This window comes from Xenopus tropicalis, chromosome 10 (genome assembly GCF_000004195.4).
Source record: "Xenopus tropicalis strain Nigerian chromosome 10, UCB_Xtro_10.0, whole genome shotgun sequence".
NCBI classification, from domain to species: domain Eukaryota; kingdom Metazoa; phylum Chordata; class Amphibia; order Anura; family Pipidae; genus Xenopus; species Xenopus tropicalis.
In genome coordinates this window covers 10,497,500-10,521,639 of record NC_030686.2, presented here as the reverse complement: position 1 = coordinate 10,521,639, position 24,140 = coordinate 10,497,500, and the positions used below count along the sequence as shown (strand labels likewise).

The following is a 24,140-nucleotide window of genomic DNA, read 5'->3' as shown; positions in this document are numbered from 1 at the left end:
CTCATAAAAACCGATAACTTTAGGAAAGCTTTGCGGCTTGGTACTTTGGTGTAGAAAGGACTCTTTACCCTTGTTGGATTTGTCAGAATGTGTACTTTCCAAAAATATATGGTTTTGTGGGGGTCTCTGTATAGTTAGGGGAAGTTTTGGCACATAATACACTGACAGGGGGCTCTGTGTGCAAAAGCTGAGCTGGCAGGCGAGAAATCCTTATGCGCTATTTTCATTTAGGGTTCAGTACATACTGCAGACTTTGGTATATCTATGCATATTGGGCATCAAACTGTTCAGTAGGCCTCTGGTGTTCCTATTTGGGGTGACTTGCCTTTGTACGCAAGAAATTGTGTGAGATAAATACGACAAATTGCAACATTTTTAGGCAATTTTCTGAAATGTCATAAAAACCAATAACTTTAGGAAAGCTCTGCAGATTGGTACTTTGGTGTAGAAAGGACTCTTTACCCTTGTTGGATTTGTCAGAATGTGTACTTTCCAAAAATATATGGTTTTGTGGGGGATCTGTATAGTTAGGGGAAGTTTTGGCACATAATACACTGACAGGGGGCTCTGTGTGCAAAAGCTGAGCTGGCAGGCGAGAAATCCTTATGCGCTATTTTCATTTAGGGTTCAGTACATACCGCAGACTTTGGTATATCTATGCATATTGGGCATCAAACTGTTCAGTAGGCCTCTGGTGTTCCTATTTGGGGTGACTTGCCTTTGTACGCAAGAAATTGTGTGAGATAAATGCGGCAAATTGCAACATTTTTAGGCGATTTTCTGAAATGTCATAAAAACCGATAACTTTAGGAAAGCTTTGCGGCTTGGTACTTTGGTGTAGAAAGGACTCTTTACCTTTGTTGGATTTGTCAGAATGTGTACTTTCCAAAAATATATGGTTTTGTGGGGGTCTCTGTATAGTTAGGGGAAGTTTTGGCACATAATACACTGACAGGGGGCTCTGTGTGCAAAAGCTGAGCTGGCAGGCGAGAAATCCTTATGCGCTATTTTCATTTAGGGTTCAGTACATACCGCAGACTTTGGTATATCTATGCATATTGGGCATCAAACTGTTCAGTAGGCCTCTGGTGTTCCTATTTGGGGTGACTTGCCTTTGTACGCAAGAAATTGTGTGAGATAAATGCGACAAATTGCAACATTTTTAGGCGATTTTCTGAAATGTCATAAAAACCAATAACTTTAGGAAAGCTCTGCAGATTGGTACTTTGGTGTAGAAAGGACTCTTTACCCTTGTTGGATTTGTCAGAATGTGTACTTTCCAAAAATATATGGTTTTGTGGGGGTCACTGTATGGTTAGGGGAAGTTTTGGCACATAATACACTGACAGGGGGCTCTGTGTGCAAAAGCTGAGCTGGCAGGCGAGAAATCCTTATGCGCTATTTTCATTTTGGGTTCAGTACATACCGCAGACTTTGGTATATCTATGCATATTGGGCATCAAACTGTTCAGTAGACCTCCGGTGTTCCTTTTTGGGGTGATTTGTCTTTATCTGATCTTTATCAAGAAATTGTGAGAGATAAATGCGGCAAATTGCAACATTTTTATGCGATTTTCGAAAATGTCATATAAATCTGCAAACTTAGGAAAGCTTTACAGCTTGGTACTTTGTAGCAATAAGAAATATTTACCCATTATAGATTCGGGGGGATGTGTATTTTCCAAAAATATATGGCTTTCTGGGGTGAATGTACTTTTTTTGTAGCATTATCCCACATAAAGGATGTAAATGTGTTGATTTTGCAGGAGCTGAAATGATAGATCATATGGGGGTATGTTCCCATTGGGGCCCCTACATGCCACATACTTAGGTAAACCTATACATATTGGGCATCAAACTGTTCAGTGGACCCCTGGCGTTCAAATTTAGGGTGTTTTATCTTGGTACCTAACACTATGTGGGAGATAAGATGCTGCAAAGTGGAAGCTTTGAGGGGATTTTTGGAAATGTCATCAAAATTGCTAACTTTAGAAAAGCTGTGCGGCTTGGTACTTTGGAGTAGAAAGACATGGGTACCCATTTTAGATTCGGGGGAATGTGTACTTTCCAAAAATATATGACTTTCTGGGGTGAGCGTACTTTTTTGTAGCTTTATCCCACATATAATGATGTAAATGTGTTGATTTTGCATGAGCTGAAATGACAGAAATGACAGTATATATGGGGGTATGTTCACATTGGGGCCCCTACATGCCACATACTTAGGTAAACCTATACATATTGGGCATCAAACTGTTCAGTGGACCCCTGGCGTTCAAATTCAGGGTGTTTTATCTTGGTACCTAATGCTATGTGGGAGATAAGATGCTTCAAAATGGAAGCTTTGAGGGGATTTTTGGAAATGTCATCAAAATTGCTAACTTTAGAAAAGCTGTGCGGCTTGGTACTTTGGAGTAGAAAGACATGGGTACCCATTTTAGATTCGGGGGAATGTGTACTTTCCAAAAATATATGGCTTTCTGGGGTGAGCGTACTTTTTTGTAGCTTTATCTCACATATAATGATGTAAATGTGTTGATTTTGCAGGAGCTGAAATGACAGAAATGACAGTATATATGGGGGTATGTTCACATTCGGGCCCCTACATGCCACATACTTGGGTAAACCTATACATATTGGGCATCAAACTGTTCAGTGGACCCCTGGTGTTCAAATTCAGGGTGTTTTATCTTGGTACCTAATGCTATGTGGGAGATAAGATGCTGCAAAGTGGAAGCTTTGAGGGGATTTTTGGAAATGTCATCAAAATTGCTAACTTTAGAAAAGCTGTGCGGCTTGGTACTTTGGAGTAGAAAGACATGGGTACCCATTTTAGATTCGGGGGAATGTGTACTTTCCAAAAATATATGACTTTCTGGGGTGAGCGTACTTTTTTGTAGCTTTATCCCACATATAATGATGTAAATGTGTTGATTTTGCAGGAGCTGAAATGACAGAAATGACAGTATATATGGGGGTATGTTCACATTGGGGCCCCTACATGCCACATACTTAGGTAAACCTATACATATTGGGCATCAAACTGTTCAGTGGACCCCTGGCGTTCAAATTCAGGGTGTTTTATCTTGGTACCTAATGCTATGTGGGAGATAAGATGCTTCAAAATGGAAGCTTTGAGGGGATTTTTGGAAATGTCATCAAAATTGCTAACTTTAGAAAAGCTGTGCGGCTTGGTACTTTGGAGTAGAAAGACATGGGTACCCATTTTAGATTCGGGGGAATGTGTACTTTCCAAAAATATATGGCTTTCTGGGGTGAGCGTACTTTTTTGTAGCTTTATCTCACATATAATGATGTAAATGTGTTGATTTTGCAGGAGCTGAAATGACAGAAATGACAGTATATATGGGGGTATGTTCACATTCGGGCCCCTACATGCCACATACTTGGGTAAACCTATACATATTGGGCATCAAACTGTTCAGTGGACCCCTGGTGTTCAAATTCAGGGTGTTTTATCTTGGTACCTAATGCTATGTGGGAGATAAGATGCTTCAAAGTGGAAGCTTTGAGGGGATTTTTGGAAATGTCATCAAAATTGCTAACTTTAGAAAAGCTGTGCGGCTTGGTACTTTGGAGTAGAAAGACATAGGTACCCATTTTAGATTCGGGGGAATGTGTACTTTCCAAAAATATATGACTTTCTGGGGTGAGCATACTTTTTACTAGCTTTATCCCACATATAATGATGTAAATGTGTTGATTTTGCAGAAGCTGAAATGACAGAAATGACAGTATATATGGGGGTATGTTCACATTCGGGCCCCTACATGCCACATACTTGGGTAAACCTATACATATTGGGCATCAAACTGTTCAGTGGACCCCTGGTGTTCAAATTCAGGGTGTTTTATCTTGGTACCTAATGCTATGTGGGAGATAAGATGCTTCAAATTGGAAGCTTTGAGGGGATTTTTGGAAATGTCATCAAAATTGCTAACTTTAGAAAAGCTGTGCGGCTTGGTACTTTGGAGTAGAAAGACATGGGTACCCATTTTAGATTCGGGGGAATGTGTACTTTCCAAAAATATATGACTTTCTGGGGTGAGCGTACTTTTTTGTAGCTTTATCCCACATATAATAATGTAAATGTGTTGATTTTGCAGGAGCTGAAATGACAGAAATGACAGTTCATATGGGGGTATGTTCACATTGGGGCCCCTACATGCCACATACTTAGGTAAACCTATACATATTGGGCATCAAACTGTTCAGTGGACCCCTGGCGTTCAAATTCAGGGTGTTTTATCTTGGTACCTAATGCTATGTGGGAGATAAGATGCTTCAAAGTGGAAGCTTTGAGGGGATTTTTGGAAATGTCATCAAAATTGCTAACTTTAGAAAAGCTGTGCGGCTTGGTACTTTGGAGTAGAAAGACATGGGTACCCATTTTAGATTCGGGGGAATGTGTACTTTCCAAAAATATATGACTTTCTGGGGTGAGCGTACTTTTTACTAGCTTCATCCCACATATAATGATGTAAATGTGTTGATTTTGCAGAAGCTGAAATGACAGAAATGACAGTTCATATGGGGTATGTTCACATTGGGGCCCCTACATGCCACATACTTAGGTAAACCTATACATATTGGGCATCAAACTGTTCAGTGGACCCCAGGCATTCATATTTAGGGTGTTTTATTTGGTTACTTTATGACCTGTAGGAGATAAGATACTATAGACTAGAAGCTTTGAAGCGATTTTTAAAAAAAATCACAAATTTTGATAAAAACCAATAACTTTAGGAAAGCATTGCGACTTGATAGTTTGGAGTAGACAGACAGTTGTGCCTATTCTGTATTCCCCAGAATCTGTTCTTTCCAAAAATGTACAATTTTCTGGGATAAACCTTCTGTTAGTGGAATTTTGGCCTTGAAATCCAAAGTATGCAGTTTTTTTGGAGCAGTGCTTTGGGAATTTGGTAGTGTACTGCTGGGAGTTTTTGACCTATACAAGTGAGAAATCTCCATAAAACTATATATATTTGGTATTGGCACGTTCAGGAGACATGGGACTTTCCAAATCAGTTGTATATTCGTGCATAAAATAATTTTTGTTTCTAGTATGTGTGATTATATTATGGAAAATTTGATTTTTTTTGCATTTTTAGACATTTAGAAGCCTATATCTTGTTACAGAATTGGAATTACACAAAAATTCTACCATATTTTGAAAGCTTAGGTTGTTCTGAAAAAAACAATATATATTTTTTTCCTTGGTAAACTAAAAGTCCCCCCGAGGAAAGGCCCCCAAAATGAAACAGTGCAAAATGTTCAAAAACTGTCTGGCAATACAAGTTCCGCTTTGACCAAAATGGCTGGCAGTAAAAGGGTTAAATGATTCCCTTTTCTCTGTAATAATAAAACAGTACCTGTACTTGATCCCAACTAAGATATAATTACCCCTTATTGGGGGCAGAACAATCCTATTGGGTTTATTTAATGGTTAAATGATTCTCTTTTCTCTGTAATAATAAAACAGTACCTGTACTTGATCCCAACTAAGATATAATTACCCCTTATTGGGGGCAGAACAATCCTATTGGGTTTATTTAATGGTTAAATGATTCCCATTTCTCTGTAATAATAAAACAGTACCTGTACTTGATCCCAACTAAGATATAATTACCCCTTATTGGGGGCAGAACAGCCCTATTGGGTTTATTTCATGGTTAAATGATTCCCTTTTCTCTGTAATAATAAAACAGTACCTGTACTTGATCCCAACTAAGATATAATTACCCCTTATTGGGGGCAGAACAACCCTATTGGGTTTATTTCATGTTTGAATGATTTTCTAGTAGACTTAAGTTATGGAGATCCAAATTAGAGAAAGACTCCTTATCTGTAAAACCCCAGGTCCCGAGCATTCTGGATAATGGTCCCATGCCTACATTTGTTTATCAACAACACCAAGTTTTTTGGGTTTTTTTTTTTACCTCTTTTCAGATTAAGATATTTAAATTCATACTTGATTGGAGTCTATTATTGTGCTGCATCTTTTGCAAATGATTTGGTATTTTGCCAAAGACAAAATGACTAATTTGGTGTGTTTCTAAGTTTAACCAAAAACTATAATATCTGCCTTCATTTAGACCCTGGTTCACCTATAAGTTAACTTAGTATGTTATAGAATGGACAATTCATTTTTTAATTACAGTTTTTTAAATTATTTTCCTTCCTCTTCTGGCTCTTTCCAGCTTTCAAATGGGGGTCACTGACACCTGTAGCCAATAAACTATTCCTTAGTTAGAGGCTACAGTTTTATTGTTATTTTTTATTACTTATCTTTATATTTATGTGCTTTTCTATTCATAATTAAGGAGCCCATTCATTAACCATCAGTTTTTTTTCTTAATTCAGATTTTTAGCGCAGAATTTTTTTTTTTTTTTCCAAGTTTTTCTAGGCGTCAAAACTGCTAAAAATCCGAATCCGAAAATTCCCCAGCTAAAACTTGCCGAGATCACATAGAAGTCAATGGCAGAGATCCCTTCCCTTTCCTTGAAGATCCTTCGGATTTTTTTTTTTTTTAGAAAATATCGGATATTTGATAAAATAAATTTAGTTGAATTTTAAAATAAAAAAAAAATTAGAAATGATAGAAACCGGACACTGCTGTATTGCAATTACAAACTGGAGAGCTGCAGAACAAAACGCTAAATAACGTAAAACCACAAATAATAAAAAAAATGAAGACCAATTGCAAACTGTCTCAGAATATCACCCTCTACATCACATCATAAGTCCATTTTAAAGGTGAACAACCCCTTGTACATATTCTTCCATATATCTTGTCAAGTGGTTTTTTAATGTTTTTAAATTACTTGGCAAAGGGATGAATTCCACAGCTGTCTGGCTACGGATCCTGCTAAGGTCCAGCTGCACCTTGTGATACTCGTAAATGGATCTTCTTCTGGATTCTGTGAGACAGAGATAAATACATTTACAGATCATAAGAAGAACAATCACTTGCACTTTCACGCTGTACTTCCATTTACTCTAGTCACACAAACATTTATCTGCAGTCAGGATCGGACTGGGGGGTTCCGGGGTGCCTCAGGAGCCACCATCACCTGTCCAACCCCCTGAGCACGTGTACCTTCAGCACTTCAGGGGACGGAGCACCAGCCCTTAATAATCAGCCCTGTAGCATAAGCTTATATGACAGGCCAGCCTCATTTTTTGCTTGATAATTTGCGACGACCCCTAAGCTTAACTTCTCAGCAGAGCCCACTGAGCATGTGCAGTGCCCCTGACACTGACACTCCTAACAAAACCCAAGATGGGGATCTCCTGTGCACAACCATAAAGATCTGGATCATTAATACTGTGGAGATGCTGGAATTTTAAGCTGGTGCACTAAGTTCAGAATATAAAAATTTGACATTTCTAGACTTATTTATTTTTAGGGTTTAGTTCTCCTTTCAAATTTTGTGGATTTTTGTCCACATTAGAATTATTCCAGTGAATCTGTTGTTGTTTTGAAATACAGCCTACTACCGTTAGAAAATGTCTCATCTAAATAATACAGTGGGCTGAAACTGTTACTGTAGATGTCTAACTTGGCACTGTTTCATCAATAAATGTCCACCAAGAACCCATTTTGAAGGTAAAAAAAGTGACTAATAAACCTCCCCATTTTCCATTCCTCACCTGGAACTTCCGGGCCACTGTTCAGCACCATAAAAGCATCAGAAAGTCCAGCTTTCACAGGGTGCTGAGCGGAGCTAATATCTTGGACTGGCAGAGGGATCTAAACAAGGAGAAAAAGTCACATTATTATTACAGCTAAAATATTTAGCAGAAGCAACAGAATGGATGCATTTATCTGTTACGGGTATGGGACCCATTATCCAGAATGCTCGGGACCAAGGGTATTCCGCATAAGGGGTCTTTCTATAATTTGGATCTCCGTACCTTAAGTCTACTACAAAATCAATAAAACATTAATTAAACCCAATAGGGCTGTTTTGCCTCCAATAAGGGGTAATTATATCTTAGTTGGGATCAAGTACAGGTACTGTTTTATTATTACAGAGAAAAGGAAATCATTTAACCATGAAATAAACCCAATAGGGCTGTTCTGCCCCCAATAAGGGGTAATTATATCTTAGTTGGGATCAAGTACAGGTACTGTTTTATTATTACAGAGAAAGGGGAATCATTTAACCATGAAATAAACCCAATAGGGCTGTTCTGCCCCCAATAAGGGGTAATTATATCTTAGTTGGGATCAAGTACAGGTACTGTTTTATTATTACAGAGAAAAGGGAATCATTTAACCATTAAATAAACCCAATAGGGCTGTTCTGCCCCCAATAAGGGGTAATTATATCTTAGTTGGGATCAAGTACAGGTACTGTTTTATTATTACAGAGAAAAGGGAATCATTTAACCATGAAATAAACCCAATAGGGCTGTTCTGCCCCCAATAAGGGGTAATTATATCTTAGTTGGGATCAAGTACAGGTACTGTTTTATTATTACAGAGAAAAGGGAATCATTTAACCATGAAATAAACCCAATAGGGCTGTTCTGCCCCCAATAAGGGGTAATTATATCTTAGTTGGGATCAAGTACAGGTACTGTTTTATTATTACAGAGAAAAGGGGAATCAATTTTAAAAATCTAAATTATTAGATTAAAATGGAGTCTATGGGAGAGAGGCTTTCCTTAAGCCTTTGTTGTGCCTGGAACCGGCACTTTTCTAATGAAGAGGTAGAATAAATTGCTCTACGTTGTAATATAACCTTATTTACAGAGTGGACTGCATGTATCCATTATATAAAGTTATCTCTCCACTAAAAGGCCTCACTAGGATAATGCCATAAATCTCCTTGACTTTATGAATGGCAGACATGGAGCCAGTAATAGTGGTGCAGAACTGCTCCTGGTACGAGGGCTCGGTGTAATAGGCAGTGCCAGTATGCGGCCCTGGTGAGTAATGTGCAGCTCAGCGGGCACCCCCCTCATCTCTTGGCGCCAGGGATGACAGTAAACTCATTTATTGCACTGTAAAAAGGCTTATAACTTTGACTCGTAGAAATGCAAATGGCGGCGGGCACAGATAGATTTTGTTGGCACTGTGTTACATCAGATAAGCAGCATTAGGTTTGTGACAGGAAACAGAGTGGTGTTTGCCCGCCATTTATCAGACCAATCCCGTCTAGCATCAAATTCAGATTGCTAAAACCTTAAGGAAAACATGTTTTTTCAAAACCCATCAGTTAATAGAGCTTCTCCAGCAGAATCCTGCATTGTAATAGTTTTTCAAAAACACAAACAGGTTTATTTATATTTAATTTTGAAATGTCACATAGGGCTAGCCATATTCTTCATTTCCCAGGGTGCCACAGCCATGTGACCTGTGCTCTGATAAACTTCAGTCACACTTTACTGCTGCACTGCAAGTTGGAGTGATATCCCCCCCCCCCCCCCCCCCCCCGCGCAGCTGATCAGCAGAACAATGGGAAGGGAGCAAGATAGCAGCTCCCAGTAGGTATCAGAATAGCACTCAATAGTAAGAAATCCAAGTCCGGCTTGGGACTCCTCCAGTTACATGGGAGTAGGAGAAACAATAGGTTAGCTGAAAGCAGTTCTAATGGGTAGCGCTGGCTCCTTCTGAAAGCTCAGACTCAGGCACACTTTACTGCTGTGCTGCAAGTTGGAGTGATATCCCCCCCCCTCCCAGCAGCCGATCAGCAGAACAATGGGAAGGGAGCAAGATAGCAGCTCCCAGTAGGTATCAGAATAGCACTCAATAGTAAGAAATCCAAGTGCGGCTTGGGACTCCCCCAGTTACATGGGAGTAGGAGAAACAATAGGTTAGCTGAAAGCAGTTCTAATGTGTAGCGCTGGCTGAAAGCTCAGACTCAGGCACAAGGCATTGAGATGGCGCCTACACACCAATATTACAGCTACAAATACATTTGTTGGTTCAAGAATAAAATGTTAAATGGTAGAGGGAATTATTTGCTGTGTAACAGTGTCATTTAGAAATAAAAAGTACCCCATCAAAATCATGACAGAATCCCTTTAACCCCTTTAGATTGTAAGCTCTTGTGAGTAGGGCCCTCTGATCCTATAGTTACTCTGCAAACCCTTTGATAAATTATTGTAAGCTCCCTGTTCCTTAGAAATCAATGTAACGGGGCGCGTAATTTGCTGGCGCTATATAAATAAATGATGATGATCAGACACTCACCTCTTTGTACCCAAACACAATACGTCCATCTTTGTGCAGGGCGGTCTGGAATGTGAATCCTCCGGCATCTTCCTTCTCATGTAGAGGGACCTTGTCCCATTGGACAATGAAAGATGTGCCTGTGTGCCACATTCATATACATGTAGTCATCAGTTTGGGTTCTTTTTGGGTTTTAGAAGAGATGCCTGTGATTAATACACTAAAGGGGGCACTTACTAACATTTGTATTTGTTTTTTATGATTCGTGGTTTTTTTTGCACATTTTTTGTGATTTATTAAGGGGCAGATTTATTAAAATGTGAGTTTAGAGCTTAATACTTATTGCTTATTTATTAATTTTCGAGTTTGTGAATTTGGCTTGACTTTGCCTCGGACAACTCCCATTGACTTCTATAGAACCTCGCAAGCTTTTAGATGGCGAATTATTACATTTGATTCGAGTTTTTTAAGCACAAAAAACCACAAACTGACTTGACCATTGATAAATAACCCCCTTAAAAACTCCCCCACATTCTATTTATTCCTATGGAATTTTTATAAACGTACTTATCAATGGGTGAAAGTTAAAGTCCACCAATTGATAAATATGCTTAAAATCCCATAGGAATGGATAGAACGTGGGTGAGTTTTTATGTATTAAGCTCTAATTTCACATTTGCCCCCTAAATCCATGAAAATTGTTGGTAAAATGGCCTCCCCATGTAAACATGTATTCATCTTTGTATATACTGTATATGTTGTACATAGATATCTATATAACCTGTGGATTGCAAACCGCATTCAGATGGGAATATACGTACCGTTGTCTCTGTAGCTGATTGTAGAATTCGTGGAGTAACTGGGGTTAAAGTTTGCCATTAGTGGCGCTACGTACTGCGTTGCTGTTAGCATGCGATGAAGGACATCCCCCATGAAAATAAACCCTGTATGGGACACAAGATGGCATCCTAATTATTATTATTATTTATATAGCGCCATCAATTTACGCAGCGCTTAAGAATACAGAATAGAGGGGTACAAAAGACATAACAGGTAACATGTACATATAAACAATTCACAAAAGTGGTTTGCAGTTGCATTGGATGAGGATCGGGGACACTAGGGGGAGGGCCCTGCTCTCAAGAGCTTACATTCTAATAACAGTTTTTCAGGCTCTTGATAAGAGAACAAAGACATTTCTGTGGCCAAGAGATGTAAAATGTATCAGGTACCCAGAGGCCCAAACAGCCCCCCCCAGCCCAATAAATAGTGACTGTCTGTGGCACCTTACAGCCCCCCTGGCATTCCCAGTACCCAGAGGCACAAACAGCCCCCCCAGCCCAATAAATAGTGACTGACTATGGCACCTTACAGCCCCCCTGGCATTCCCAGTACCCAGAGGCACAAACAGCCCCCCCAGCCCAATAAATAGTGACTGTCTGTGGCACCTTACAGCCCCCCTTGCATTCCCAGTACCCAGAGGCACAAACAGCCCCCCCAGCCCAATAAATAGTGACTGACTATGGCACCTTACAGCCCCACTGGCATTCCCAGTACCCAGAGGCACAAACAGCCCCCCCAGCCCAATAAATAGTGACTGTCTGTGGCACCTTACAGTCCCCCTGGCATTCCCAGTACCCAGAGGCACAAACAGCCCCCCCAGCCCAATAAATAGTGACTGTCTGTGGCACCTTACAGCCCCCCTGGCATTCCCAGTACCCAGAGGCACAAACAGCCCCCCCCAGCCCAATAAATAGTGACTGTCTGTGGCACCTTACAGCCCCCCTGGCATTCCCAGTACCCAGAGGCACAAACAGACCCCCCAGCCCAATAAATAGTGACTGTCTGTGGCACCTTACAGCCCCCCTGGCATTCCCAGTACCCAGAGGCACAAACAGCCCCCCAGCCCAATAAATAGTGACTGCCTATGGCACCTTACAGCCCTTCTGGCATTCCCAGTACCCAGAGGCACAAACAGCCCCCCAGCCCAATAAATAGTGACTGTCTGTGGCACCTTACAGCCCCCCTGGCATTCCCAGTACCCAGAGGCACAAACAGCCCCCCCAGCCCAATAAATAGTGACTGTCTGTGGCACCTTACAGCCCCCCCCTGGCATTCCCAGTACCCAGAGGCACAAACAGCCCCCCCAGCCCAATAAATAGTGACTGACTATGGCACCTTACAGCCCCCCTGGCATTCCCAGTACCCAGAGGCACAAACAGCCCCCCCAGCCCAATAAATAGTGACTGCCTATGGCACCTTACAGCAGCCCCTCTGGCATTCCCAGTACCCACAGATTGCCAGTCCGGGCCTGTATCTATCCTTCCCTCCTTCATAGTGAAGAATTATTAGTTCTGGACTGGGATACAAAATAGGCTTGAAAGGTCAAATAAACAAACCAGAGCTACTTTTTTTAAATCAATAATGATTGTTTTAATATGACTTGTAAGTGCCCAAACTCTGGATTTCAGACTCACCGCCAGTTGCTACTGTCACGTGACGCAACGGATGTCCATAGAATGGGAAGTCGAATGATAGGATCAGTCTCTGTGAATGAAGTGGAGAAAGCATGTGGGGGTCATTAAATAGACAAGGCAGAGGGACAGTGATGTAAATTGAGGGGAAGACATTCTGGTTGGCCACAGGAAGGCATACAGTAAGGGTAGGCAAGTTTTGAGGAGAAGACACGAGGACCAAAGAGAAGAGAGAAAAGTAGGGCAGGTAGAAGTAAAAACATTATATAACACTGTACATATTAGGTACAATATACAAAAGTAATTTATTTGGATGCAGCAGGGAAAGACACCTCATTCCACCATGAAACCTTACAGTCAGGCTTGCCCACAACAGAGACTGTAGGTGGAAATCACAGGCATTAGTCCAGTTACACAGACATGGGCAACATCTCTCACTGGAAACCACTGCAATGTAGCACTTTGAGAATTATAGGAAACCTCATACAAGGTCGGACTGGGCCGCCGGGACACCGGGAAAAATCCCGGTGGGCCCTGGCCCTAGTGGGCCCTGGCGGCCCAGTCCGACCTTTGTCGGCGCTCCCCCTACTGACTGTTCCTCCCCTGATGTGTTCAATTTATACGCGCTCGGGGAGGATGTCAGGTGGGGGCCCTGCGGGGGGGGGGGGGTAAGGGGGACCCCTGGTGGGGGGTAGGGGACACGGCTGGCTGGGGCCCTGCACCCCGCAGTGCGACCCTGACCTCATAACACATAAAAGTGACAGCGCAGTGTAGGAAAATACGGTTCACAATGTAACCAGAGCATGGCAAAGGGCCGGACTTTCCTAACTCCCAACAAATGCAACTTTGACTACCAAAATGCTTCCAATGAACAATAAAAACCTTCATCTCTTAAAGTAACCAGAGCAAAGAACAGAAATAATCCTTGGCCCAGGTTGTTGGGATCATGGGGAAAAAAGCATAATAATCACATCCTCCAAAGGCTACAGTAATCACTAATACAAACTCTGCGTGGGAAAGATAAATCACAAAATGCCTTTGAAATCTAACAGCTCATCATAAGGTCTGTCTTTGTCAATTATCAACATCTAGAGAAGAGCCGTGCCAGCGCCCCGGCCTGAACTAGAGACCATACCACAAGCTCTAATAAAAGCCTGTCCTATATGTTTCCAATTCCAGGAGATGCTTTGTTTGCAGATATAGATCTGGCTGCCAAACCGAAATTTGTTAAGGACCCCCACACAACACAAAAAACCCCTAATATACCTATAACTGTAATCTGTTCCTTCATAAAGTAAGTACCATTTTTATATGCTGAAATCCAGCTGCAAAACAGAAATCCTGGCAGGGGAGGAGGGACTAAAACATTGGCACAGACTGTAACAACTTCTCTACTGATTACAGACAGGAACTACATAACCTAACACATAACATAACATAATGATGTTTACTTTTCAAAAAGCTTAAGTTGCCTTTGGGTGGAGTTGCCCTTTACATTTCTAAGCAGAATAGGCTGGCCTATATTACGCTACAGCTCGGCAGTCTGGTAATTTTAGAACAGGACACACAGAATAACACAAAGCTAAGGTTTAGTTTCAGCTGGAAGGCTTATATTGGCACTGGAATGTAAAAAAAAAAAATGGACAGACATTAGTGGGCCATATTACTTAGTGTTCTGCTGTACTACAAAGGATTAAAACTCTGAATTAACTTTTGGTATGATGTAGAGAGTAATATTCTAGGGCAACTTGCAATTGGTCTTCATTCTTTGTCTTCATTATTTGTGCTTTTTTAATTATACCACTTTTTGTTCAGCAACTCTCCAGTTTGGAACTTCAGCAGTTACCAGGTTGCTAGGGTTCAAATTACCTTAGCAACCAGGGGGTGGAGAGCCTGATTAGAAAATAAGGAATAAAAAGTTACAATAACAATAAAATTATAGCCTTACAGAACAGTAGTTTTTTGGCTGCCGGGGTCAGTGACCACCATTTGAAAGCTGAAAGTCAGAAGGAGAAGGCAAATAATTATAAAACTATAAAAAATACATAATGAAGACCAATTGATAAGTTGCTTAGAATTGGCCATTCTATAATATACTAACAGTTATCTTAAAGGTAAACAACAATTTTTTAATAGTGAGCCTGGTGCATATTGGTTAAGAATGACTTACAGCTGGGTAAGATAGGCTGAAATGTGAATGAAGAGTGAAACTGAAGACAAAGGTAGTCCGGCCAGCATTCGGGTTGCCACTGTTTCTGTGGCCCCTTACTGGCCGATAAAGTGGAGGCGGTGGCCAGGACTGGGAAATGACCAGGGGTATTACACAGAGGAAGGGGGCGGAGCTGCTAAACTGTTGGGAAGCTTCGGGGTGGAAGAGGTAATGGATGGGATGGAGGGGGAGTGGGGGTGGAATTGGGGAAGATTACAGATTTACTGACAAGTACATTGCTGGTATTTTAGGGGCAACCCTAACCCAATCAACCAATGTCTGATACAGGAACCTGTGTTCTCACTCTGTTTTTCTGATAGAAGTAAAATCCCACGCACGCTAGCCATTTGTTCATCTAAAGGAGAACTATACCCCCAAACTATAAAAATATATTGCATGAACAAGCTCATATGTAAAACCCTGCTTCATCTAAATAAACCATTTTCATAAAAATATACTTTTTTAGTAGTATGTGCCATTGGGTAATCCTAAATAGAAAACTGCCATTTTAAGTACAAAGGGCCGCCCCCTGGGATCATAGGATTCACAGTGCACACAAACAAGCCAAGGCACACATACATGTTAGGCCCCATCAGCCAATGAATGGACAGAGTTCTGCCTTTTGCTCCCACACTACTTCCTGTTACAGTTAGAGCTGCATCACTTCCTGTCAGCTGATCTCTCAGGGAGCACACAGCCCAGCACAAAATGGTGGCTCAAAGGAAAAGATGTAAAAGCAATATTTACTGATATATATATTCCAGTTGGGTGAAATTCTTTAACAGGTCCCTTAACATGATATAAACTATCTGTTGGTTAAGTATTCATTCTAGGGGTATAGTTTTCCTTTAAATATAACAGTTATAGGGCCAAAGTAGTCATGTACTTAGAGAAAGCAACATGGGTGAAAAGTTGCAGTGCATTTGGGCATTCTTAGCATTAGTCTCTGAGGGGGTCATTCTCTGTCCCGGCACAGAGGAGGTCTCACCGAAGCTTGCCTGTGTGTGTTGGAGAGGATGCTGTGCACTCTCGCCTTACTGCCCTTCTCCTGCAGTAAATCAACCCACAGCTCCATTGCACGATGTTCCGAGGGGCCGAACACCCTCGATGTGTAGTAATTGTAACTGTCCTCCTGTAACGGAGAGAAATTATCATTATCACATGATCAAGATGGGAATGTCTCTCTTCACTTCCCTCAATGCCTTGCTTTCTTTGGGATTTCCAGACCAGGGAGGTAGGATAAAGTGCTCTAGGCACTGTGGAGAAGGCAGTCTTGGATATGTAGTCAGAAACAGCAGTGCAGAGAATACTAAGGGACAGACAAATACTGGTTTCAATACAATTATATTTACAAATAACCTTTTCTAACTAATAAATACAAGAAAGTTGCCCATCAGTCCCAACCACTGGTGTCATCAATTTTTATATATTTCAGGTAGGCAGTTATGTAAGATTTTGATGTGCAAGGTGAACATCGTAACGTGGTTATATACATAAACATTTTATCTTGATATCAGTCGTATGCAGGTAGGTTATCATTAAGGTAACGATGTAAGCAGATGTAGATGCAAAATACACATATTATATTACAGGTATATAGCAGGGACGGGCCAAGCCTACTGGGTGCCTTTGGCAACTGGTCGGCCACCTCGCCCCTGCACCTTCCCCCCCATCCCTCGCGTGTGTGCGTCAAGCGGGGGGGGGGGGGGGTGGAGTCATTGCCCCTAATGCGTTACGACAACCGGCGGGGGCAAGAGAAGTGAGCACAGGGTAGGGGTAGTTCCAGCCCTGCCATATAGTATGATATTGCTGGCAGTCCTAGACTGTGCCGGACCCCCAGCCTGATGAGCAATGCAGGCACTACCCACCCCTCCCGTTCTCCACCCCCACCCCTTCACACCTCTTACGGCCCAACTTCCTACCTGCTAGGTTTTAGGTAGGAGAGCAGTGGGGGGGGGTTTCGCTAAAGCTATAGAAGAAGCAGACCCCATGCCCGTCCCCCTTTCCCCCCTATGACCAAACGGTTTGCTTCTTCTATAGTTACACTACTGGGTATAAAGGTATCGATTGGTATCTTTGATTCGGTACCATCCATTGGGTGGTAGGAAAACCAACCAGTTCATACAAGAGCAGGGACCAGTGTAGGACTGGTCTAATGGGGTGACATAAAAACCCTTCCCAATCACCCAGTGATTTTGCCTTGCGTGCCTATAGCTGTATAATTCATCTATTCTGTATGAGAACACAGAGGAGAAAAGGAGTGAAGGCTAGATGATAATGGTAAGAATAAGAAAACTCAGGAAGAAGAGGAGAAATATAAGGAGAGCAAGGCCTATGGTGTAAGGTTTTTGGTGGGCCCATAGCACCCCAGTCCAAGGCTGGCAGGAACAAGCTCCCCTGTTTGTCCTTAAGGAAAAATGACCCCTATTTCCAATGGAAGCCTTCAGAAGAATTATTTCTGACAATGTGAGTATGACATGCCATAATTAGCATAAGCTTATACCACATTAATGCCTAAATTCATAAAAACAATGGAAATATAACATAAATCTGCATTCTGGGCCTGTAAACGGTCACCCAATCTTTTTCATTTCTTACATAAGCTCTAAGTGCTTTCTGGAACTTGTTCTTCCCATAAATGGAGACATTTATGTTTCCAGGACATATTTGCTTACCTTAGTTAATGCTTAGCAGTAATATGTCTTGTTAAGTGACGAGTGTTAAGTCCGCAATGCAAAAGTCAGCACTGGGAAATGGTTACTCAAATGTTTCCTTCAGCAACTCAAATATTTCCTATTTAAAGCATAGGGTTCCCCAGATGAGCAAGGGACAATGACAATGGCAATGGGGGCTAAATAAACTTCTTACCATGAAGCTAAATAGTCAAATCTATATCAGGATAATTTTTAATAGGTAGCAAGGTAGCACAATACCTATCCCATCCCATATGACATGAAAAAGTACCCTGACTGCAAAGTGTACTTGCCCTTTAGTCTATGTATTTTTTTAACCCTATTCACTAGTTGAAGGTCCAGGCCGGACTGGCATTTTGTGTATTCTGGTAAATGCCAGAGGGGCTGCTGTAAGGTGCCACAGACAGTCACTATTTATTGGGCTGGGGGGGCTGTTTGTGCCTCTGGGTACTGGGAATGCCAGGGGGGCTGTAAGGTGCCACAGACAGTCACTATTTATTGGGCTGGGGGGGGCTGTTTGTGCCTCTGGGTACTGGGAATGCCAGGGGGGCTGTAAGGTGCCACAGACAGTCACTATTTATTGGGCTGGGGGGGGGCTGTTTGGGCCTCTGGGTACTGGGAATGCCAGGGGGGCTGTAAGGTGCCACAGACAGTCACTATTTATTGGGCTGGGGGGGGCTGTTTGTGCCTCTGGGTACTGGGAATGCCAGGGCTGCTGTAAGGTGCCACAGACAGTCACTATTTATTGGGCTGGGGGGGGGCTGTTTGTGCCTCTGGGTACTGGGAATGCCAGGGGGGCTGTAAGGTGCCATAGACAGTCACTATTTATTGGGCTGGGTGGCTGTTTGTGCCTCTGGGTACTGGGAATGCAAGGGGGCTGTAAGGTGCCACAGACAGTCACTATTTATTGGGCTGGGGGGCTGTTTGTGCCTCTGGGTACTGGGAATGCCAGGGGGGCTGTAAGGTGCCACAGACAGTCACTATTTATTGGGCTGGGGGGCTGTTTGTGCCTCTGGGTACTGGGAATGCCAGGGGGGCTGTAAGGTGCCACAGACAGTCACTATTTATTGGGCTGGGGGGGGCTGTTTGTGCCTCTGGGTACTGGGAATGCCAGGGGGGCTGTAAGGTGCCATAGACAGTCACTATTTATTGGGCTGGGTGGCTGTTTGTGCCTCTGGGTACTGGGAATGCCAAGGGGGCTGTAAGGTGCCATAGACAGTCACTATTTATTGGGCTGGGGGGCTGTTTGTGCCTCTGGGTACTGGGAATGCCAGGGGGACTGTAAGGTGCCATAGACAGTCACTATTTATTGGGCTGGGGGGCTGTTTGTGCCTCTGGGTACTGGGAATGCCAGGGGGCTGTAAGGTGCCACAGACAGTCACTATTTATTGGGCTGGGGGGGCTGTTTGTGCCTCTGGGTACTGGGAATGCCAGGGGGGCTGTAAGGTGCCACAGACAGTCACTATTTATTGGGCTGGGGGGCTGTTTGTGCCTCTGGGTACTGGGAATGCCAGGGGGGCTGTAAGGTGCCACAGACAGTCACTTTTTATTGGGCTGAGGGGGCTGTTTGTGCCTCTGGGTACTGGGAATGCCAGACGGGCTGCTGTAAGGTGCCATAGACAGTCACTATTTATTGGGCCCATGGGGGGCTGTTTGGGCCTCTGTGCATTGCAATGACAGGGCCTATTTGAATCCCAGCCTGGGCCTGAAGAAGTCAGAATGAAAGTTAAAGCATTGTTGATACATAGGAATAAAATGAAGACTCCATTAACCCAGTTGGCTAATACAGTATTAAAATAGAAATAAATGGAATGGGAAGAAGCATTTGCATGCCAGTCTGGGGGGGGGGGGGGGTAGAGCCTAGAGCAGCTTATCTCTGTCTGACACCAGAAGTAAATACCTTTACCAAAAAGATTCTCATCATTCACAAGGCAAAGTACAGTACTTATAGAGAGCTCAGTTCTTGTCAGGTCATTATTTTGGATTTTCTCAGACTCCCTTTCATGTGGTATGGAAGTGGATGATCTGGAGGAGAGCTGATGTAATTCTAATATTTAAAAAGGGTTCATGGCCTGAACCTGACAGGATTGTCCTGAAAATGGGGTATTTATAGGTTTATTAAGAGATCAAATACATACTAAGTTGTCAAGGATACAAGGGGTGTTATCTTAAGAAGTAAAGGGGATTTTACAGCTGAGGAATTGTGGAATTCATTTCATGTACAGGTATAGGACCTGTTATCCAGAATGCTCAGGACCTGGGGTTTTCTGGATAGTCTACTAAAATATAATTTTAACATAGTATTTTTCATCCAATAAAGATTAATTATATTTTAGTTGGGATCAAGTACAGGTACTGTTTTATTATTACAGAGAAAAGGGAATCATTTAACCATTAAATAAACCCAATAGGGCTGTTCTGCCCCCAATAAGGGGTAATTATATCTTAGTTGGGATCAAGTACAGGTACTGTTTTATTATTACAGAGAAAAGGGAATCATTTAACCATGAAATAAACCCAATAGGGCTGTTCTGCCCCCAATAAGGGGTAATTATATCTTAGTTGGGATCAAGTACAGGTACTGTTTTATTATTACAGAGAAAAGGGAATCATTTAACCATGAAATAAACCCAATAGGGCTGTTCTGCCCCCAATAAGGGGTAATTATATCTTAGTTGGGATCAAGTACAGGTACTGTTTTATTATTACAGAGAAAAGGGAATCATTTAACCATGAAATAAACCCAATAGGGCTGTTCTGCCCCAATAAGGGGTAATTATATCTTAGTTGGGATCAATTTAGAAGCTACTGTTTTATTACTACAGAGAAAAAGAATTCATGTTTAAAAATTAGAATTATTTGATTAAAATTGAGGCTATGGGAGATGGGTTTTCTGTAATTTAGAACTTTCTGGATAACGAGTATCCGGATAAGGGATCCAAATACCTTTAACCGTTCACCTTGTAACCTAGATGCAAATTATGAAACGCATCTTTGGGAAAAGCAAAGCTACTTTCAAACCAATGTGTTGCTGTTGAATAAATATAGATCTAGGGAGCCTATGACTAAGCATGAAATGCGTTAGGCAATACACACGGGGTTTGAATAACTTTTAAATGTATTGTAATAAAAGAAACATTTTTTTTAATTCAGATATTGGTGCAGACCTATATTTATTCAGTATTTTCCTCTTTGGCCACTAGAGGATATTTTAAACTGATTTTGCATTAACTATGCATTATGTAGGTATTACTATTTCCCTTTCATTTGGCCTTTATGAGTATTCAAATGTGTTGTTGTTGCCATTATGCTGTATAAAATAAATTTTCCTATAAAGCATTTGATAACACAGACATGAATGGTAAGATTTACCCATGGGAGTACAGGTATAGGATCCCTTATCCAGAATGCTCGGGACCAAGGGTATTCCGGATAAGGGGTCTTTACGTAATTTGGATCACCATACCTTAAGTCTACTAAAAAAATCAATACAACATTAATTAAACCCAATAGGATTGTTTTGCCTCCAATAAGAATTATTTATATCTTAGTTGGGATCAAGTACAGGTACTGTTTTATTATTACAGAGAAAAGGGAATCATTTAACCATGAAATAAACCCAATAGGGCTGTTCTGCCCCAATAAGGGGTAATTATATCTTAGTTGGGATCAAGTACAGGTACTGTTTTATTATTACAGAGAAAAGGGAATCATTTAACCATTAAATAAACCCAATAGGGCTGTTCTGCCCCCAATAAGGGGTAATTATATCTTAATTGGGATCAAGTACAGGTACTGTTTTATTATTACAGAGAAAAAGGAAATCAGTTTTAAAATTCTGAATTATTTAATTAAAATGGAGCCTATGGGAGACGGGCTTTCTGTAATTCGGAGCTTTCTGGATAACGGGTTTGCGGATAAGAGATCCCATACCTGTGCTAGTTGGGTTTTGGTTATCTGGCCTGTGTGAGTCAGGCTGCTAAAGCAAACGTCCACATAGGTTAATTAATCCAAATCCTCCCATACTCACTACGACTTGGGTCTGGTTATCCGGCAGGGTGTCAATAGACAGGCTGTCACCTCCCATGTCCTGACTGACGCGGGTGCCATTGTGCCCCTTGATGTCACGCTGTGATCTCATAAAGTGACTGTCCCATCTTCTTTGCTTAAGGGCGGCAGGACCTGAAAATATTGTACAATCAATATATTCTTGTATGCGACACAGTCATAATCAAAGGCTTTCATCCTGCCTCAAATTCACAATGTATATTGGTTTATTATTGTTATTCTCCGCGTCATTTTTTAAGGTTATCATTTGTGTTTCCAGATTAGAATTAAATCCTGGTTGCTAGGATCCAATTTACCCTAACAACCTGGCAAAGGCTTGAATGGCAGCTTGGAAAATGAATACGCGGAGGGACCAATGAGAAAGTAAGTGTTTTCAGCTTGTTGGGGTCAGAAACAACCACATAGCATTTTATATTTCTGGCTGGAAAGTAAGGCAAATAAATGAAAAACAACCCCCCCCCCTCCCCAGAAGACTGCAAATATCATTGAATATCATAGGAGAGGGCTGTCCAACTGGAGGTCCGTGGGCCGGATATGGCCCTTCAAAGGATTTTTCTGGCCCTCAGTCAGCTCAAAGGCCCCATAGACTTCACTGTCTGACATCAGATGTGATGATTGGCCCACTACGTGTAATAAGTTGGGCAGCACTGTATAGGAGAGTGGTCATTTTAAGGCGTACTGCCCCTTTAACAGTGACACACCACATATGTCTGAGATATCTGCTCTAGTGCAGGGCATTAAGGGCTCCTACTCACGAGCCTTCCTTTCTGTATTTCTCAACAATAACAATAAAACCCGTAGCCTCTTGATGGAATATTTTTTTGAAGCTGGGACCCCCGTTTGAAAGCTACAAAGAAGGCAAAAATAACTAATGAAGACCAATTGAAAAGATGCTTAGAACTTGGCATTTTACCACATCCTAAAAGTTAACTTAAAGGTAAACCACCCCTTTAAAAAAGGCAGTTGGTAACGGGTAATGTTTGTGCCAGTATGCCGTACTAGAAAAGGAAATTGCGAAGGTACCGTCTGATGTTCTGCTGGTCCCTTCTGTACTTTAGTGTGTGATTGTGGCATCATCATGTTGTAAGTGTTGGGTTATGGTTTCAATACAATTACAGTAAGGCTGGGGAAATGCTTTCTTATACTATTCAAACCTATCTCTTATTCATGATGTGACTAATGTCTCTCCTTGCCTATGTTTCTGACTATATTATTATTATTATTATTAACATTTATTTATAAAGCGCCAACATATCCCGCAGCGCTGTACAATAAGTGGGTTACATACATTGGGCATACAGAGTAACATATAAAGCAATCAATAACCGATACAAGAGGGGAAGAGGGTCCTGCCCAAAAGAGCTTACAATCTACAAGGAGAAGGGACTATATATACATAGTAACATACTAACATAGTAAGTTAGGGTTAAAAAAGACACATGTCCATCACGTTCAACCTTATTGCCTATATATAACCTGCCTAACTGCTAGTTGATCGAGAGGAAGGCAAAAAACCCATCTGAAGCCTTCCTGACGACCTGGGAGGATGTCGGGTGGGGGACATTGTGAGGGGTCAGGGAGGCCCAGCAGGAACCTCTGCGGGGGGATTAGGGGGTGCACGGGTCGCAGCAGGGGCCCCTGCGGGGGGATTAGGGGGTGCATGGGTCGCAGCAGGGGCCCCTGCGGGGGGATTAGGGGGTGCACTTGTCGCAGCAGGGGCCCCTGCGGGGGGATTAGGGGGTGCACGGGTCGCAGCAGGGGCCCCTGCGGGGGGATTAGGGGTGCACTTGTCGCAGCAGGGGCCCCTGCGGGGGGATTAGGGGGTGCACTTGTCGCAGCAGGGGCCCCTGCGGGGGGATTAGGGGGTGCACGGGTCGCAGCAGGGGCCCCTGCGGGGGGATTAGGGGGTGCATGGGTCGCAGCAGGGGCCCCTGCGGGGGGATTAGGGGGTGCACGGGTCACAGCAGGGGCCCCTGCGGGGGGATTAGGGGGTGCACGGGTCGCAGCAGGGGCCCCTGCGGGGGGATTAGGGGGTGCACGGGTCGCAGCAGGGGCCCCTGCGGGGGGATTAGGGGGTGCAGGGGTCACGGCCAGTTTTTTCCCGGTGTCCCGGCAGCCCAGTCCAACCCTGATTTCTATGTGTATGGCCTTTAGAGCAGACTATTTTGATGTTAGACTGTCCAGTCATTCAAAGCACTCCCTGGTTGGTAGGGTAAGCGAGACCCTAGCTACAAAGAACAGTTTATATTCCAAACAGCATAGATGCAAAATAAAAGCACCACAAAAAACAAAAAAACTGCAAACTTCACAATATAACTGTCTCTACTACACAGCTTAAAGGGTATATAAACCTAAATATTAAAAATGTTCCTAATGAACAAATGTAATTCCAATCTACACTTATTGTTTTAGTTATTTGTAAATGTTAGTGCTATTGAAGCAGAATCTGTCTGCTCCTTTCTCCTATTTCTCATTCTTGAAACAACATCAT

The 24,140-nt window shown here is 42.3% G+C and overlaps 1 protein-coding gene across 2 annotated transcripts in view; it reads right to left on the bottom strand.

Moving 5' to 3' along the window:
• The window catches only part of plxdc1 (plexin domain containing 1), a 49,106-nt gene that overhangs the window by 16,855 nt on the left and 8,111 nt on the right, over positions 1 to 24,140 (bottom strand). For both annotated transcript variants that reach the window (XM_012952930.2, XM_004918671.3), the window contains exons 2-8: positions 21,612 to 21,763; positions 15,877 to 16,020; positions 12,683 to 12,752; positions 11,027 to 11,149; positions 10,227 to 10,345; positions 7,676 to 7,775; positions 6,847 to 6,942 (exon numbers count right to left, since the gene is read on the bottom strand). In XM_012952930.2, the coding sequence (XP_012808384.1) occupies positions 6,847 to 6,942; positions 7,676 to 7,775; positions 10,227 to 10,345; positions 11,027 to 11,149; positions 12,683 to 12,752; positions 15,877 to 16,020; positions 21,612 to 21,763 (804 nt within the window). The remainder of the gene's footprint in view (positions 1 to 6,846; positions 6,943 to 7,675; positions 7,776 to 10,226; positions 10,346 to 11,026; positions 11,150 to 12,682; positions 12,753 to 15,876; positions 16,021 to 21,611; positions 21,764 to 24,140) is intronic.